At 41.8% G+C, this 18701-nt stretch overlaps 1 protein-coding gene across 5 annotated transcripts in view; it reads left to right on the top strand.

The window, feature by feature from the left end:
• Positions 1 to 17728, top strand: part of lrp2a (low density lipoprotein receptor-related protein 2a) — a 56493-nt gene extending 38765 nt beyond the window's left edge. For 4 of the 5 annotated variants that reach the window (XM_081603071.1, XM_008399864.3, XM_008399880.3 and 1 more), the window contains 32 exons: positions 438 to 569; positions 1845 to 2046; positions 2132 to 2427; positions 2883 to 3549; positions 3883 to 4053; positions 4138 to 4361; positions 4459 to 4636; positions 5377 to 5573; positions 5652 to 5897; positions 6234 to 6362; positions 8462 to 8581; positions 9714 to 9830; positions 10180 to 10296; positions 10693 to 10830; positions 10965 to 11087; positions 11215 to 11343; positions 11700 to 11831; positions 11925 to 12056; positions 12140 to 12283; positions 12400 to 12565; positions 12658 to 12786; positions 12873 to 13096; positions 13182 to 13361; positions 13538 to 13657; positions 13851 to 13941; positions 14110 to 14177; positions 14654 to 14771; positions 14887 to 15007; positions 15226 to 15333; positions 16378 to 16491; positions 16582 to 16653; positions 16734 to 17728. In XM_081603071.1, the coding sequence (XP_081459197.1) occupies positions 438 to 569; positions 1845 to 2046; positions 2132 to 2427; positions 2883 to 3549; positions 3883 to 4053; positions 4138 to 4361; positions 4459 to 4636; positions 5377 to 5573; positions 5652 to 5897; positions 6234 to 6362; positions 8462 to 8581; positions 9714 to 9830; positions 10180 to 10296; positions 10693 to 10830; positions 10965 to 11087; positions 11215 to 11343; positions 11700 to 11831; positions 11925 to 12056; positions 12140 to 12283; positions 12400 to 12565; positions 12658 to 12786; positions 12873 to 13096; positions 13182 to 13361; positions 13538 to 13657; positions 13851 to 13941; positions 14110 to 14177; positions 14654 to 14771; positions 14887 to 15007; positions 15226 to 15333; positions 16378 to 16491; positions 16582 to 16653; positions 16734 to 16904 (5276 nt within the window). In that variant the 3' untranslated portion in view covers positions 16905 to 17728. Of the gene's footprint in view, positions 1 to 437; positions 570 to 1844; positions 2047 to 2131; positions 2428 to 2882; positions 3550 to 3882; positions 4054 to 4137; positions 4362 to 4458; positions 4637 to 5376; positions 5574 to 5651; positions 5898 to 6233; positions 6363 to 8461; positions 8582 to 9713; positions 9831 to 10179; positions 10297 to 10692; positions 10831 to 10964; positions 11088 to 11214; positions 11344 to 11699; positions 11832 to 11924; positions 12057 to 12139; positions 12284 to 12399; positions 12566 to 12657; positions 12787 to 12872; positions 13097 to 13181; positions 13362 to 13537; positions 13658 to 13850; positions 13942 to 14109; positions 14178 to 14653; positions 14772 to 14886; positions 15008 to 15225; positions 15334 to 16377; positions 16492 to 16581; positions 16654 to 16733 lie in introns of those variants that run through there. The other variant, XR_014085778.1, reaches the window with a different exon arrangement.
• Positions 17729 to 18701: the final 973 nt, after the last annotated feature.

Genomic DNA, 18701 nt, shown 5'->3' with positions numbered 1-18701 from the left:
GAGTGATGTAGCGGAGAGTGTGAGTCAGTGGTGTATTCCTTTGTTGATGATGTGGTCAGCCAGGCCTCCTATTGTGGGCTGCATTCCTCTGTGGTGACGCCCCTCAATGTCCTCAGACAAACAGCACCTCCCCCTCTCTTTATCCACCCAGGGTTACAGAGCCTCACTTTGGCTTTTGTTTAGATTGCTCACCATGCATGGGAATGTGGAGTTGCCATGACTATTTTGAAAGCTTTGCCAGTGTTGTATTGTGTCCTCTTTCAAAAGTTAAAAAGCTACAAGAGAACTAATGGGAAAAAAGTTACAAACAGACAGAATAGACTCATCATAAAGGGGATGGCACCAGGAGTAGATGCAATTTGGGTGGGATTTGGTATGTTTTACTCAAACCTCTGTGTTTCTTGCTGATATCTAATATGTATTGTCTGTCTCTGCAGCCACACTGGTCAGAACCTGCAATACAGATCAGTTTCGCTGTGATGATGGCAGGTGCATTGCTTTATCATGGATCTGTGATGGAGACAATGACTGTGGTGACATGAGCGATGAAGATCAGAGACACAACTGTGGTATGCATTTCTTATTTGTATTAATTTCCTCTATCTTTTATCACTTATAGGAATCAAAACCTGCAGAGGGGAGGCAATAATGCTGCCCCCATCCATTCAGTTGATAAAGCGAAATCATTGCAATTTATTTTTTCTCCCTGATTAATCTTTTCCACTTTGCGATGAATATGTAATATAGTATTACCAAACTGACAGTCAGTTGGTGTTGACTGTTACGACTGAGGGATTTGACTAGGGCTGTTGAAGAAGAATATTCTAATAATCAAGTACTCTATCAATTATTGTTATGATTAATCGAGGACTCTGACCTTTCTTTCTCTCTCTCTCTTTTTTCACTCACTCTCTTTCTGTCCATCAGCAGCGCTCTTCCAATCATTCGCTTTCAAACAGTCACCACACAGTTCTGGGTCGAGAAAGGCTGGCGAACTTAAAGAATTTAACTATGCTAACCGACCTTCGGTTGGTGCTGACTGTCACCAACTGACTGTTATGATTTAGGGATTGCACTCCCTGATATTGCGATTATGATGATAGTCGTCAGCACCAACTGTCGTCAGTGTGTCTAGCTTTATTTTCTGAGCAATGGTATGGTCACATATTTTTCCACATCGCGATGAATATTACAAAAATGTTAATCTTTTCCAGTTTGCATGAATATGTAGTTTTACCAAACTGTCGTCAGTTGGTGCTAACTGGTCACCAACTGACTGTCAGTTGGTGAATGTGGGTAGAAATGTGCCCAGGGTTCTGGTTGCAGTACTTGTTGCCATTATTCAACTATTTGAGTTTTTATTTTTTTACATCTTCATTAATTTTTTCTTTCATGTTCCCCTGTTTTACAATACTATTTGACTTTGCTGCCTCCTGCTGCCCACATGCCATTCCTTTTCATGATTTTGGCACTCTTCAATCATAGTGTTGTTGGGGGAGACACTGGCAGCCAGTCCCAAGCATCTTAGTCTCCAGCAGATCTCCAGTCCAAGGAGCTAGCATTCCTGATTTCTCCTGCCTCACTCGTTACTTTGTGCTTGCCTCCTCTCTCTGGCTTTCTGGCTCAGGATGGATCAAGATTCTTGTATGCTGCTCCAAAAATAAGATGCCTGAAGCTAGGGACTTTAGCAGAGCTTGAGCCTCAGCAGGAGGCTCATTTCAAACAATGCCATCACGGCCGTGCAGTTCGAAATACAGATTGGAATGTTTGGATTTCCAAAATATGTCACCATTGTTGTTCGGGCTCTTGCAAATCCTCACGTCTGATTTTATTGTTTTCCCCAGCCAATCGCACGTGTTCAAGCACTGAGTTTACTTGTGCCAATAACCAGCCACCTCAGCGGAAGTGTATTCCACGTGACTGGGTGTGTGATGGAGATGCAGACTGTGCAGATGCCCTAGATGAACATCAAAACTGCACCCGCAGATCCTGTGGCATCAACGAGTTCACCTGCAGCAATGGTCTCTGCATACGCAGCTCCTACAGGTTGGATTTAAAATCTCAAAACTGTTGACTTTGTACTCTGACAGCGTGAAAGTTGAGGCTAATTGATGTCGTCTTTCAAAATCAGATGTGACCGTCGTAACGACTGTGGAGACAGCAGTGATGAGCAAGGCTGCACTTACCAGCCCTGCCAGTCACACCAGTACACATGCCAGAATGGCCGCTGTGTGTCTAACGACTTTGTCTGCGATGGAGACAATGACTGCGGGGACGAGTCTGATGAGCTGCAGCATATGTGCCATACACCTGAGCCCACCTGTCCCCCCGGAGAATTCAGATGTGAAAATGGACATTGTATTCCCTTTAGGAAAGTGTGTGATAGGAATGACGACTGCTCCGACAACAGCGACGAGAAGGGATGTGGTGAGTGTAAACGGATGCTGGCAATACTTCAGAAATCAGAGCCTAAGTTAATTGCCTGCCATTGTGTTATAATCAAGCTGAATGTAGAAAATCACAAATTAGAGTAGCCACAAGACTACTTTACGCAGTAAGAATATTGTTACTTAAAAAACATTGATTAATGCATTATGAAGTATTTGGGGGAAAAAAAGAAAAGATTCTGGAAAGCTGAAATGGAGAAATTGAAGAAACAGCTTGCGTGTAATTTTGACCAGTATGGAATTAAAAAAAAAATCTACAATTTGAAACTTTGCGCCATACTGTAGCTTTTATCGCTTAACATTGAGGATGCATGTTGTGTGGTCCCTACGCCCTGTAACAATGCTGATGCCGAGTGTGGGTAAACTTTAAGACACTTCAAGAAACTGGAGGCAGTGCAGCAAAACTGACATTATTTGCCTCTTCTCTAACCGCAGGTATCAATGAGTGTACAGACCCATCCATTCACCACTGCGATCACAATTGCACCGATACACCCACCAGCTTCATCTGCACCTGCCGTCCAGGCTACCGCCTCATGTCCGACGGCAAAACATGCGATGACGTCAACGAGTGTGTAGAGACGCCCAGCGTTTGCAGTCAGATCTGCGAAAACACCGTCGGCTCCTACGTGTGCAAGTGCTCTCCGGGATTCCTCAGAGAGCCGGACGGACGCAGCTGCCGTCAGAACAGCAACATCTCTCCCTACCTCATCTTCAGCAACCGCTATTACCTGAGGAACCTGTCGACAGACGGGCAGGCCTATTCTCTTATTCTGCAGGGCCTGACCAGCGTGGTCGCGCTAGACTTTGACCGTGTTGACAAACGCCTCTATTGGATCGACGTGAGTCGCAGAGTGATAGAGAGGATGTCTTTTAACGGCAACAACCGGGAGGTGGTGGTCAATGGAGTTCTGCATGGAGAGGGCCTAGCGGTTGACTGGATAGGAAGGAAACTGTATTGGGTGGACAGCTTCCTGGATTGCCTCAAGGTGTCCGAACTGGACGGTCGCTTTGTCAAGAAACTGGCTGAACATTGCGTGGATGGGAATAACACCTACTGCTTTGAAAACCCCAGGGGTATTGTTCTGCATCCCAAATACGGGTGAGCAATTCATTCATTCATTCATTCATTCATTCATTCATTCATTCATTCATTCATTCAGTTGTGTTCTTTAAACAGTAACATTTGATTTTTATTATATTAAGCTGTAATATTTATTGCAGGCAGTATTTGGAATCGTAGTATTTGGACAAAATAGAAGATAAAACCTCATACAAAGCACAAATACACATAGTTTTTTTTTTACATTGCTAGAAGTGTTCAAAAATAGTTAACTCATGTTTGATGCCATGATATTTTAGTCATACACATATTGATGGAGACTGGGTTTTCATCTATGTGGTCTAAGTTCTACTTTCTTCTGATTCCTGTCAGATATGTCTACTGGACAGACTGGGGAGACAAAGCCTTCATCGGTCGTGTTGGGATGGATGGAACCAACAAAGCAGCAATCATCACCACCAAGATAGAGTGGCCCAACGGCATCACAATCGACTACACCAACGACAAACTCTACTGGTCAGATGCGCATCTCAACTACATTGAGTAAGTTCGTCAGGAAGTTGGTGAATTTTTTCCCCCGCAGCAGACGGACTCTAGTAGATGTTTAAATTTCTACTTATTTTCCAGATACTCCGACTTGGACGGTCAGCACAGACACACGGTGTATGACGGAAACTTGCCGCACCCTTTTGCCCTGACCGTGTTTGAGGACACTGTGTACTGGACCGACTGGAACACACGCACAGTGGAGAAAGGCAACAAGTACGATGGTTCTGGCCGGGAAGCCCTGGTTAACACCACACACAGGCCGTTCGACATTCACGTATGCCATCCTTACCGCCAGCCGATTGGTGAGTCTGCACAAGCATCGCGCTCATCACTTCCTGGGCTTTATTTACTAAGCTGTGGTCAACTGACCTTGTTTGTCCGTGGCTCCTGCTTTGACAGTAAACAATCCCTGTGCTGCGAACAATGGGGACTGCTCTCACCTGTGCCTAATCCGTCACGGGGGGCGAGAACACACCTGTGACTGCCCCGACCATTTCCTGGCTGTTCAAATAGGAGGTGTGACCCGATGCCTGCCCATGTGCACCAGCACCCAGTACAGATGTGCAAACAATGAACGGTTTGTCACCATTTCTTTAACGCGCAGCAGTTCTTTATGAGCGTTGTGGCACTTTAAATACCAGAGGTCCTCTACCAAACTGAATGGGAAACTAGCAAACGGAAGCTTTTGTTTTAGATGTTTCTGACACCAAAACCTCCTCTTTCCTCCCTACTAACCTAATATTATTGTAAATAAAATTCCCCTGCAAACAAGAAACAGTTTAATTATTAAAGATCTACCAGTGAGAACTTATTATTTTTTTTATTTTGTAGACATTGACCTCAATACAGATTTGATCTGGTTCTGATATCTCTTTGAGAACAGTGACCTGGTAAAATATAAAAAAGTATTTTTTTCTACTCATCACGCTGTGATTAGTAAAACACTTTCATTTGGAGCAGAGGTGATGTAGCACTGTGTAAGAGAAATTGTTTGAAAATAAAAGTTCTTATAGTAAAGGATGACTAAAAGCCAGTCAGACTTATTCTACCATATACTGTTAAGCTGAATTGACACAGGATAACTCTTCCACCACCAACGAGGACGTACTTAATTTTACAACAAGATAACACAATACGACATATTTTCCCTACAGGAAAGGGAACTATTACCGATAATAGCTTCACAGAGCTTGGACTAACCTTTCAGATCTGTTCATATTGCCGTGTAATTGTGTACGTTTCAGATAATAAAAGCAGAGCTTGTGTTATTCAATACGTTCTGGTTCACACTGGTTTGTCCTGCCTCTGTGTCAACAGCTGCATCCCTATCTGGTGGAAATGCGACGGTCAGCGGGACTGCAGGGACGGCTCAGATGAGCCCTCTACCTGCCCTGTTCGCCACTGCAGCCTCGGCCAGTTTCAGTGCAACGACGGAAACTGCACCAGTTCACACTTTCTGTGCAACAGCCACCGGGACTGTCCTGATGGCTCGGATGAAGACGCCGTGCTGTGTGGTAGGTGGTTTAGCTGCTGGATGAACCTGTTTATATTCCTGACTCTGACTGGTTGTTGCTTGACTTTGATCCTCCCAGCTACACACCAGTGCGAAAGCCATCAGTGGCAGTGTACGAACAAGCGTTGCATAAGCGAGTCCTGGCAGTGCGACGGCGAGGACGACTGTGGCGATCAGTCCGACGAGGACCCTGTCCACTGCGCCACCAGGACGTGTCGCCCCGGACAGTTCAAGTGCCGCAACGGACGCTGCATCCCGCAGAGCTGGAAATGCGACGTTGATGATGACTGCGGCGACAATTCAGATGAGCCTCTGGAGGAGTGCAGTAAGTAGCTTACAAGAATTTACCCCATTGCTTTGTCCTTCTCTGTTTCACGTTAGAGTTTTATTAGGATTTTATTAGGAAAGTGGTGCATTGTGATGGGGAAGGAAGTGGTTTTCAAAATATTAGCAAGCGCAATTTTTTTTTCTGTCCTGTATCTGTCTTGTGGCGACACAAGCGTACGCCTAACTTTTCATATTTCTATTTGTAAAGCAGCTTGAAAACCACATATTCTCTTTCGCTGTCACAATCAATGTACCTTTGTTATGTATTTAACTCAAAACTCTTAGGCCTTTATCTTAACTGTCTCTTGTTGGGTTTTTTTTTTCTTTTTTTAAGTGGGTCCAGCATATCGATGTGACAACCACACAGAGTTTGCCTGCAAAACCAACTATCGCTGTGTCCCACTCTGGTCCATCTGCAACGGCCACAACGACTGCAGAGACAACAGCGACGAGCAGAGCTGCGGTGAGTCTCTTTAACAACCCCACACCCCTTCCACAACGAGAGCTCTTCTTGAGTTTTGTATTTGTTGTTGTTTTATGAATCTCAAGATTACTCTAGAGAATTCTTTAGGAGTGAATAAAGGCAATTAGCCAAGCCGTCAGCCTCCTGTGTAACTGGTGCAGGGAGGTGCTGATGGAAATCGTCTCATCACTCTTCCTCCCCCTTAATTTACCTCTCCCTGGAAGCGCCGCAGATTTATGAGCTGTCCATTGGTGTGAGACAACATATATGTGAATGTGTGCTCTGTCCTTGCGTGGGGGCAGGGTTCATATATGTCTCTTTGTACTTGCTGCGATCCAAATACGGCCCTCCCATCTCTTATCAGAGACCCTCACTCCATTAGTGCCATGCCTGCACAGGAGGGGAGATCTGCGCTAATCTTCCAGTAAGAATGCAGAGGATGGGCCAGGTGGAGGTCTAGGAGGGCAGGACTCGTGAACGCCGCGCTATCTTTGACCCCCCACCCCTCCACCCCCGCCTCCCGCCTCCACCCTCCGGCACTGTGTGGTAGAGACAGCTCAGACCAGCTCTGTTTCACTCCTCTGCCTTCTGTGGTTCTCATCTCCGGCAGTCTTATCCTCCTCAGACGTACGCTGTACTGGCATGAATAGAGCTCACACATCTGTCTGTGGCATTCTGCCCTCCTCCCTTTTAGACCTTTGCGTTTTAATTAAAAAATAAGATGTCTTTCATTTACAGCTGACACTTCTGCTGAGAGTACAAGCCTGGACGTTATTCTAACGTGCAACTTCCAGTTCATCGCTGAAATCTCCTGTTGGCTCTGAATTATTTATGAATATGAATGGCATTTTAAGTTTAGAAGTGTCTACTTGTCAGTGCTTTCTTAGTGTAGTAAACCACTAGTTTTCCTACAGTAAATTTAGTTACATTTTCAAATGTGTGTGATTGTTTTTCATTTCCACTGGCTTTTTTTGGAGGAGTTTGGTTTTAGTATTTTTTGTTCAAAAGCACATGTACCATTTATGCATTTTTTTTGGTGTGGTTCTGCCTCAGAAGTACAGGTGCTGCTATGCTTTGACAAAGCTACAAAGTTCATGATATGTGGCAGAAAACAGCCTCGTTTGAAGGAATTCAAAACATTAAAAAAAAACTGGTAAAACGTTGTAGCAGCCTTCTTTCAGCCAGCTGAGTGACAACGTACAGTCACAGAACAAATTCTCTCTAGCACTTTGCATCTACATAAGACAGACTGAGAGGACAGGGCAATTTTAGCGGTTTTGAATACGGTACGTTTTTAAAACCCAGACTCACCTTGATATCAGCCGCTGGTCCAACTTTACGGTCAAGAGATGGGAATGTAGAGTGTGGACTTGCTGGGAGCAAAATGGTTTGAGATCCAGAGTTGTTTCTCTGGTAAATTGTGTTTCATGTTGACAGCTGAGTTTCATCTTGTACGGTAAGTTTAGGAACCTTTTGTTATGCCTGAGGGAGTCAAAGGTCAGCTAAGACGCTTACAACAACAACATTCCTCAGAAAATGTGAAGTTCTTGGACTGAAAAATCAAATCTTAAAATCTTAAAAAAAAAAAAAATGTATATATATATATATATATATATATATATATATATATATATATATATATATATATATATATATATCCTCTAACTTTTTATTTAAACAGTGTAAACATGTAAGGAATTAATCAAAATACAGTACCATTTATTAAACAATAATATGATGAAAATGCATCTGTTCTTTTTTTTCCCCTTGGTTCTTCAGTATTTTATTTTCGGTTATTGGATTAAGTTTTATTTTTGTTTGTCAATGGATTTGAGAAAACGTAAGGCAGTCCTGAACATTAAATCTCAGTGTGCAGCTCCCCCGTGAGGCAACTGCACAAATATGCAACAATAGGTATTCATTTATATTTTGCTTGGATCATGCCATAAATATTTGTGCCTCCCATTATTTCCATATGCTGTCTTGCTCCCTTTGTCAAAAAGATACTTTTACATTTTTCATACCTGGCATTTCACAAAAATGTATATTCAGTGAGTTGTAATGGGCAGGAAAAACAGCAACCTTTTCTGTCCTTTCAGAGGAAGTGACCTGCGATCCCACCGGGGATTTCCGCTGCGACAATCATCGCTGCATCCCGCTGAGATGGAGGTGTGATGGAGCTGACGACTGTGGAGATAATTCAGACGAACGCAGCTGCAGTGAGTGACTCTGCGACAAACACACACCTGCGACAGCATCTAGATACATGTGATGGATCTTCTAGGTATGAAGGTCGCTACATGGTCTATAAAAGTCTAGAAAAGTACTGAATTTGATTTTGTTACTTTCCAAAACTTGACAAGTATATAAGTTTGAGACATGAAAATGGCTGAGAAAAGGTTAGCACTTTAGACTTTGTTTCTTGTTGAAATTTTTAAGAATAAGGATAATTTTTACATTTTATTTTGTTTGTTTCCTACATCCTCATTTCAACCACCTCATTTACCTTTTTTGATTTTAAGAACAAACACAGGGATTCAAAGTACAAAAAAGTATATTTCATTGTTTTTTTGTTTGTTTTTTACCTGCAGATTGATTTCTACATTTCATATCGTTTGTAGCCCTGTCTAATGATACTCTTAGTGCTTACAAACTGTGATAATCCAATCCATATTTTCTAAGTGTTATAGATTTTAACTGATCTTAATGCAGATCCATGAATGAACCAAACAAAAATCCCCACGTATATATTTTAAAACACCGCGCTGTTTTATAATATGTCGGAAGAAACGGAAAACAAATCATAAGTATTTGAAACTTTTGCATAAATTTCCATAATCTCATAAAAACTTATGTAAAGAAATTTCTTTGGAAAATGTGCTGTTCTGTAGCTCCTGTTGGGTGGATTGATTGAGTGAGAAAGGATGCTGATGGCAGAGTACAGTTTAGCACATATTTAATCCAGTATCTGGGGAGGCGTTTGAAAGGCTTCAGGGTGTAGCAGTGAGAAAGGTGTCTTAGCAGCACCTAGAGAAACAGGATGTCCTCTGCGTGTAAAAAGGAGGGAATGAAGGAGTCTTGTACCTTTCGTCCTTGGCAATGTTAAACATCCCAGCTAATAAGTCTAACAACTTTTTAAATAAGGACGATAATCCTTAACAAGCTGCGAGGTTTAAGGTTTCTTCAGACCTGCAATTAACTTAAAATATAATAATTCAGCTCATTTGATAAGACTTAATCTGAAGATGATGAAAAAACTTAAAACAGATTTTTGCAGTCTTGCAAAATATATATATTTTTAGGTTAATACATTTTGTGGTGGCATGGTTCTGTTCCCTTGTTTTCTCCCAGCGCCACGCTCGTGCACCGAGAGCGAGTATCGCTGTGACAACCTGCGCTGTGTTCCCAACCGTTGGGTCTGTGACCATGACAACGACTGCGAGGACAACTCGGATGAAAGGGACTGCGGTAAGTGGAGGCTCTTTGTTTTGGCCCGGGATCTGGCTGTTTGTGAGTAACGAAGGGCCGCGCTAAACAAAGAAGCAATAAAACTTGGGAGTCTGAAGGCCAGACGAGCTGGGCCACCAACGGTCGGTTATTGAGGAGGAGATTATGCAGTCTGCTGCAAAGCAAACAAACGTACTGTAGGCTGCGAACGGGACAGAAAACCGGTGTAGAACACGAGCACGTCGTCTCACATCCCAGGAACTTTTATGGAGTAAAATAAAACATAACCGCACAGCTACAAAATCTATCTGGGCATTGTCTCCTTATGGACACTTTTTGTCACTTTTATGTTTTTGGTTTTGTTGAGCAGAGCTGCGGACGTGTCCCCCTGGCTACTTCCAGTGCGCGAGTGGACACTGTATAGCTGAACGTTTCAAATGTGATGGCAACGCCGACTGTCTGGACTACACGGATGAGACGTCATGCCGTGAGTGTCACATGACATTATTTATTTATTTATTGCAGAATTGAATGCATAGTTGAAAGTATAGCAAAATCAGTTTCACCACTTTCATATTTGTTCATGACTCAACTCCAGCCTTCATTGTATGCAGCAGCAGAACCGCTCCATGAAATCATACATGTTAAGCTCCATACAATAAAAAAAAAAAAAGAGTTTATAGGTTTTCATATCAAACTTGAAAATTAAGCAATTTTTAACTGGAGATGAGACTGAAATAAGAAAATTACAACAGAACAAGTACAAAACTAAAGCAAAATAATAGATAAAATATTCAACAAACCAAATAAACCAAGCCTAAAAATAAATCATTCTGATATGACAGCAGGCAATGTGGTGTAACAGAAATACCCTTTCTTCCAGCAACCCGCTTTCCCAACGGCACGTACTGCCCGCCGTTCCTGTTTGAATGCAGGAACCACATTTGTGTCCAGCCTCACTGGAAATGTGACGGAGACAACGACTGCGGAGACAACTCTGACGAGGAGCTGCATCTCTGCTGTGAGAAAAAAAACATTGAAAAAAGACAAAAGTGCAGCTCTTTGCTGCTTTTGAGTGAAATAAAACATCCCATGAAAGTTTAAACATTTTTTTTTTTATGTAATGCGAGGTATGTTGGTTCTGTTTGTTCGTAGTGGACATTGAGTGTGAGGCTCCGTTCCGTTTCCGATGCGATAACAACCGATGCATCTACAGCCCTGAGCTGTGCAACTCTATTGATGACTGTGGGGACGGTTCGGATGAAAAACAGGAAAACTGTGAGTGCAGTTGCATGATGGCTGGCGTAGTTGATAACTTTATTCTTTTAAGCTACAATATTTTATATTAAAATGAAAATAGGAGTTTATGCATTCTTGTTTTTGTTTCCGCATTGCCTTCACGTAGGTCAAAAGCCCACACACGGTCCCTGTGACGATGAGGAGTTCAAATGCAGTAGCGGGAAGTGCATCCCTCTACAGTACGCCTGCGATGAATATGACGACTGTGGAGACGAGTCAGATGAACTTGGCTGCCGTAAGTTACAATATGAAGTAACATAATGTGTAAAAATGCATTTTATTAATTTGGCACGTATCTATGTAACAGATTTGTAATAATGCTGCACTACACAAGCATTAGCCATTTCTTTTTTTTGCAGCTGGATTTGGTTTTAGTAATGTTCATTTAATGACATAAAGCAAATTATATTTAACGATGACTTACCTTTTAAAGGTTAAGCAAAAGAGAAAGATTTATTTTTCTTTTCTCTTTCAAAATGTGTCCGTGTATCATTTGCCATCAAATGTGTTTCAGTTACGCATTTGCTAGAACTTTTTCACGTTACTTGCTTGCCTCTACATTCACCACGCCTTTGGGTAATCTTTTTTCAGATGTGGGCCATGGACACACATGCAGTGCAAACATGTGTGAACACAACTGCACCGACCTGACTCAGGGAGGCTTCGTTTGCTCCTGCAGGCCCGGTTACAAGCCCAGAGCCACGGAGAAACACACCTGTGAAGGTGAAGAACACGTTCATCATCTTTGTGCAGCAGAAGTTTGAAACATGAAGTTGTAGTTTTGACTCTTGCCATCTCCTCCTCTCTTGGGGCCAGACGTGAATGAGTGTGAGGTATTTGGAACATGTCCTCAGGACTGCAGGAACTCGAAAGGCAGCTACGAATGTTTCTGTGCTGAAGGCTTTGTGTCTTTCGGCGAGCTGCACGGGACCGAATGCGCTGCTCAAGGTAAGCAATTGCCAAAAAACAAAAGATTCTTGTGGTTTCTCTCACGATAAGAGAATATTTACCCAAAATCAATTTCTACTTAGGAAACCCTCCAGTCCTGCTCTTGCCGGACAACATTCGTATTCGGCGTTTCAATCTGTCCTCTGAGCAGTATTCGGACTATGTGGACAACGCCGAGCACATTCACGCCTTGGATTACCTGTGGGATCCAGAGGGCGAAGGCCTCAGTAAGTCTGTTTTTATACAACACTGGTCTACGGCTTCAGTCCTAGTCCGTAAATACGGTAAATACAAAGATCACAAAACCTCACGAGGTGAAAAACATTTTTTTTGTGGTTTGTAGGTGTTGTTTACTGGACAGTTCTTGGTAGGGGCTCCCAGTTTGGCTCCATCAAGCGTGCCTACATGACCACGTTCAATGATTATGGGAGCAACCCAGTGAAAGAAGTGGATCTGAACCTGCGGTACATTGCCAAACCGGAGGGCATCGCTGTAGACTGGGTTGGCAGGTAAACAAACATAGTTATGATTTAATACTTTAGTTAGACATGCTACAGTTTATCTGGTTTAAATATTCTGAGTGTTCCTAATGTCTCCACAGACATATTTACTGGACGGATTCAGGGACCAACAGAATTGAAGTGGCGAAACTGGATGGACGATACAGGAAGTGGCTGGTCCACACTGACCTTGATCAGCCGGCAGCTATCATTGTCAACCCATCGTCAGGGTAGGAAGTGTTTGCATGGCAAAGATTCGGTGTTGGTGTCCACCTTGTGGTCACAGACATGTTGTTTTGTGACCGTCTCTGAGCAGGATGATGTACTGGACTGACTGGGGACAGAATCCCAAAATTGAGGCAGCATGGATGGACGGACAGCACAGAGAGGTCCTGGTGAAGGAGGAAGACCTGGGATGGCCCACTGGGCTGGCTCTGGACTACGTGAATGAAAACAGAATCTACTGGTGTGACTCCAAAGAAAACATTATTGAGTCCATGAAGCCTGATGGGACAGACAGGAAGATTGTAATATCAGGAGGTCAGAATAGTGAAGCTTGACATTATTGATTAAGTATCTTGGCAAACTCAAGCTTACTAGATGAATAAATGTTGTTTTGTTCCAGATATCGGAAATCCCTACAGTCTGGATGTCTTTGAGGGAAACGTGTACTGGACAACTAAAGACAAAGGAGAAGTGTGGAAGACGAACAAGTTTGGGCAAGGAAATAAAGTCAAGGTCCTTACAATCAACCCCTGGCTGACACAAGTCCGTGTTTACCAGCAGTACCGGCACAACCAGTCAGGTCTGAACATCAAAACAAACACAGCTTCTTACTCAACTGAAATGCGTTATATTTCTTTCTGCAAACCTAAACGTACTCCTTAAAGCTTTAAAATCTTATCACAATTTGTGGTTTACTGAGTTTCTCTGTAATAAATCAACACAAAGTAGCACAAAGAGTTCTGCTGTCGTTGTCAGTGTCCAACCCGTGTAAGGACGTGTGCAGTCACCTCTGCCTCCTCCGGCCTGGCGGCTACACCTGCGCCTGCCCACAAGGCTCCCCTCCACTAAACGCCGACTCAACAGAATGCGACGCAGGTAAGCGTCAGCGCTCGGATTGCTCTCACCATCCGCAACCTCGTGTTCGCAATGATGCGGCGTCTTGTTTTTGCATCGGCGCGCCCGTTCTTGACACGTGCCGCTTGGCTGCTCGTGTGTGTTGTTTCGTGTTGAGTCTCGTGATTTTTATCATTGTTCATCCACTGTGTGTGCTCGGCTTTTGCTTCTGCAGCCATTGAGGCTCCTGTTGCAATGCCTCTTGCATGCAGATGCATGAATGGTGGAACCTGCTACACCGATGAAGGGGGTCTGCCAAAGTGCAAGTGAGTTTAGCTGCAGGAGCCGTTTGTTTGTTTGTTTGTTTGTTTGTTTGTTTGTTTCAATCTGTTTTCATTAGAAATGTCTGGAATTAAATTGTTTTCAAATATGGACAGAGCTTTGTCTTTGCCTATTAATTATTAGTTATGTTGTTTGTTATCTTTAATTTGTAGATGTCCGTATGGCTATTCTGGCAGCTACTGTCAGATGGGGAAGTCTAGAGGTGCACCAGCTGGGACAGGTACAACAACAACAACAACAACAACAACAACTCAATTTTCATTTAACTTTTAATATTTTTATGCAGCTTTCGATTAATAAGTCCTGCATTCAATGACATATGGTGGGGAAGCAACAAATATGTACTTTTTAATTAATATTAAGAAATTATTTACTTAAAACGAACTTCTATTTCTTGCCGAAAAGTTACTTGGAAGTTAGTTTTGTCCTGTTTCAAGTATTCTAAACTGTTTACACTAGAAACTAGACCAAAATTACTTGGTAAGATTTTGTGTTTTTGCAGATATGCATTAATAAAGTTTGCGCTTTACTCATTATTCTACACTCTGAATCCACAAGGTTTCTTGGATTTTGTTTGGGATCAATGTCTTGCTAAATTATCTACCTTCGTTTCACCTTCAGGTTGTTATGCCAGTGAAAGCATAAATCCTGAATCTGAAGTATTCATTACTCTATAATCTTGTTTTTGTCTTTAAGCCGTGGCTGTTCTGCTGACCGTCATTGTTATCTTAATTACCGGAGCTCTGGCTGCTGGGGTTTTCCTCAACTACAAACGAACAGGATCTTTTATCCCCTCTATGCCTAAACTGCCAAGGTACACATCATTTTTAATCACTTTATCTTGCATTTGAAGCTCTAGTTTAACCCCAGACGTTTGCAGCAAAGCAACTGGATCAGAGTTCAGTTTCGACTGCTTTGTTTATGTCCAGCCTCAGCAGTCTCGTGAAGTCAGCTGACACCGGGAATGGGGTAACGTTTTGGTCGGGTGATAATGTGGACCTCGGACCGTCACACATCGGGGTTTCTGTTATCGACACAGCCATGCAGATGGTGAGCTAAGAGGTTTAGTTAATATCGTTTCTGTTAGGCACATTTTTACCAACGTTTAACTTTTTTAACTTCTCTTTGTGGTGTTCATTCACACAGTTTAGTCTTTAACGTCACCTTAGACCTGCTTGCAATAGCAGAATTTGGATGACAAGAGTTTCAATTGATGATGCTTTTAAGTTGTAGTGAATTAGTGAACCTGATATATGATATTCCTTTAGGACAATAACTTTGCCGCCAATGCCGGGCGACAGCCAATCACGTTTGAGAATCCACTGTACGCCACTACACCTGTCTCTGGTGATCCAGCCGTCATTCATGCCACACAGGTATTCAAATACATGGTTACTGTTTATTTTATTCAGTTGTTCAACAACTATCGACACCACGTGTGATAACATTTATTTTTAATAAATTAAATGAATAGTTATGTTTTCATTTATCAAGCATGCGTTTGTTGTACTCCACATCCTCTCTACCCAGAATGCACTTTCACCTGAATGTCATGTCGACAGTTCAGCTTGAAAATATTCACGCCCGTGACAGATTTTAGTTCAAAATAATCTCTGAATTTCACCAGGTTATTATTATTATTTTTTTTTTCTGAATGGAAACAATCTCTACCTTTTGGCTTGATTCTGACAGAGAATCTGTGAAGGGGGCTAAATGTTAGTGAGATGGGAAGCAGATCTTCAAACCTCAAACAGTTTGAGCTCAGCAGCAAAGATAAAGAATCAAAACACCAAAATATTTAAAAATGTGGCCAATTTACTGGAGAGATGCTGTCACATTTCTTTCAGAAAATAACTTCCCTTGTAGTATAAATAATTATGGGCTTAACGTTGAGTTTGTTTTCCACAAGTAAAGAGTAAAACTGTTAACACCGTTGCCTAGCAACAGGCAGGTCCTGGATACTGATGTCTGCATGGAGTTACGAGAACATGCAGGTTACCTTCCCTCGCTCTGACAAGAGCCCTGAGGAGTGAGGGTGTTCATGTTGTTGTGTGCAAGTTAAGTCCTGCAGCTTTTAGATGCATCCCTGTTCCAACATACCTCCAGCAGTCGCTCCATGGGTCTTGGAAGATGCTACAGTTTTGTCAGAAAGGTTTTGAAGATAATTTTCTCAAGCTGCATAGAGTCGAGTCAAATGCCATGATAGTGTAGAAAATATAGCTTTTGTAACAATATCCTACTTTTTTTTTTTTTTTTTTTACATTTTTGAGCCATAGTAAGTTTGGATTTTAAAACGATAGACATCTCAAGTTTTGACTCTTTCCCAGTGAGGTTATATAAATTATCTGATATTTCCAGCATGGAGTGCATATTTTTTTCATATACTGCCTCACACCTTATTTCTGTTTCCCGTTGAACAGGTGACAGTCAATGTGAGCGGTGAGCAGCTGAACAACTTCGTGAACCCGACGTACAGAGGGGATCAGAGCTCAGGTGTTGTCAACACGTCTTCTGTCTGCAGCCTTCCCGTTCAGGTAAAAGGCCGAAGCCATGTAAATCCTAATGAATTTATTTTATATAAACTAGAAAGTGGGATTTTGACTTGAGTGTTTTTTTTTTTCCAGATGTCAAAGTGGAGCTTGTTTAAACGGAAATTAAAACCAAGCACCACATTTGAAAACCCTTCATATTCAGAGGTGTGTTTGAATCCAGGAATCTTTTATTAAAAAGCGCATTTAGAAACCTTTAACGCCATAAACTGCACGTCGTTTTACAGATGAAGGATGAGAAACCTGGCGGAAGCAGCGAGGACTCTTCTGCCCCGGAGCCGTCTCCATTCGCTCCTCCAGAAAAACCTCAGAGGAAGGATCGTCCCAGCGCCTTCTCTCCAACCGAGGACAGTTTCAAAGACACGGCCAACCTGGTCAAAGAGGACAGCGACGTATAACCCCTCTCTCTGATGGAGGGATGTGAAGAAGAAACACACTTTGCACAGAATTTATTTTTATATGCAGCCTGTGTACAAACTCAGATTGTGTTGGGACAGAGAAACACGATAAAGTGAAGAGAAGATCTTCTGACACTTCTGCCTTCTGACACTTCTTATGCCAATTTTTTGCGTTAATATTTGTCTTTCTTATTATGGTGTACAATATGCATATCTTTGCACTGAAGCTGTTGATAGAAATGTTAATAAATATGTTGTAAATTTGTAAATTTCAACATTAAGATTTTTGTCAGAAATAGATCCTACGTTGTAAACTCACGATAACCAATATAAAATGTGAGCTGCGTTGTGAATGTACAGTACTTATATGATCAGAGGTTGCCAGAGAAGAATGCTGGATAAAGCTGAAGATATATTCACTATACGCTGCAAATACCTCGTTTCAGGGATGACAAATTAAAGAAATTGGATTTCAACTCACACCATTTATTGTCAATGATACACACTCCAGTATAAACTGGAAGAGAATCGATTTCACTTGATCACCTTGTCTGTAAATCAACAATTGTTCTCGCTTGGAACGGCTAAATTAGTTTGGGAACAGTAGCCGAATGTGTGCAGTTGTTGCACTTCGACGCAGTCAATATTCTCGAAGAACGACTCCTGATAAAGACTTTTTCTTAAACTGAGGCAAATTGTTTGCGGGTTGATTTATTTTGTATTGCAATGAAGACAAACTTTATCTATGATTGTGCAGAACGTGCCCACGTGAATAAAATTTTTGCTGCTGACAAGTGAATGAATAAATTTCCTATTTTGTAAAATTGTCTCACTGCACTTTTTTTGTTTTGTTACAGAAGAACTGCTTTGATGGAGGAATCATAAGTTTCCTGCATTTTACAAAAAAAAAATCCCATACTTTTCACTTTTCAAGCTGGTTAAAATGTTGAGGAACTTTGTAGTTTAATTTATTGTATAACTACGCCACTAAAAAAAACTGGAAAGACGAGTGAACCCCTAATTTAAATATGAAAGTTACTGACTTTTAATTTAGAAAAAACAAGAAAGTACAAGTTGCCAGATTCAAAACTGGAGCTGGCCCATGAGGTTGGACAGGGACTACTTTTCTAGCCACCAGCACAGTCAGAAAAATGCAGGAGAAAGTAAAAAAAAAAATCTCCATTTCACAAAGATGCAGAATTATTCATTTTCTGCATCTTTCATTTATTAAAAACTATTTAAGTGAAGTTATGCAGTATAATTTGATGACATTTTCAGACTTTTTCCTAAAACTCCTCGAATAAAAGTATCGGGCTGAAATTACAGAAAAATAACAGTGTAAAGCTTTATCACAACAGACAAGGGAGTCAAGTTTGTGTGAGCAGCATGTTTTAGAAAACATGGAACTGTGCAAGGCATCCTTTGATCCTCTGAATGCGATTGAGTTATCGCAAAAGTATGCTAGAAAGGTCAAACTGAGAAAAGCTGCTGACTCTAATGCTGTTTGCGGGTACGTTGTGTTGCTGTGCTGAACGTCCAACTAACATTTCCTCACCGTTCTTTTCCGATGTTGCATTTATAGTGGATAAGACATTCAACTTCATTCACTTCCCAGAAACAAACCATTCCTAGGAACTAGCTGATGTTGACTCATGAAATTCACATATTTGGTGATGAAAATCTCAATCTTCAAAAAGAATCTTACAATATCCTTGACAGAAGGTAAGTTTTATCTTTTGAAAATCAAGTTTAAAAAAATGTCAAAGACTATTTTTGCTGTTTAGAGAAAGTCAGATC

This window comes from Poecilia reticulata, chromosome 2 (genome assembly GCF_904066995.2).
Source record: "Poecilia reticulata chromosome 2, P_reticulata-male-v2, whole genome shotgun sequence".
NCBI lineage: Eukaryota > Metazoa > Chordata > Actinopteri > Cyprinodontiformes > Poeciliidae > Poecilia > Poecilia reticulata.
The sequence above is the reverse complement of the archived record's forward strand: the minus strand, read 5'-3'. Positions and strand labels throughout refer to the sequence as shown.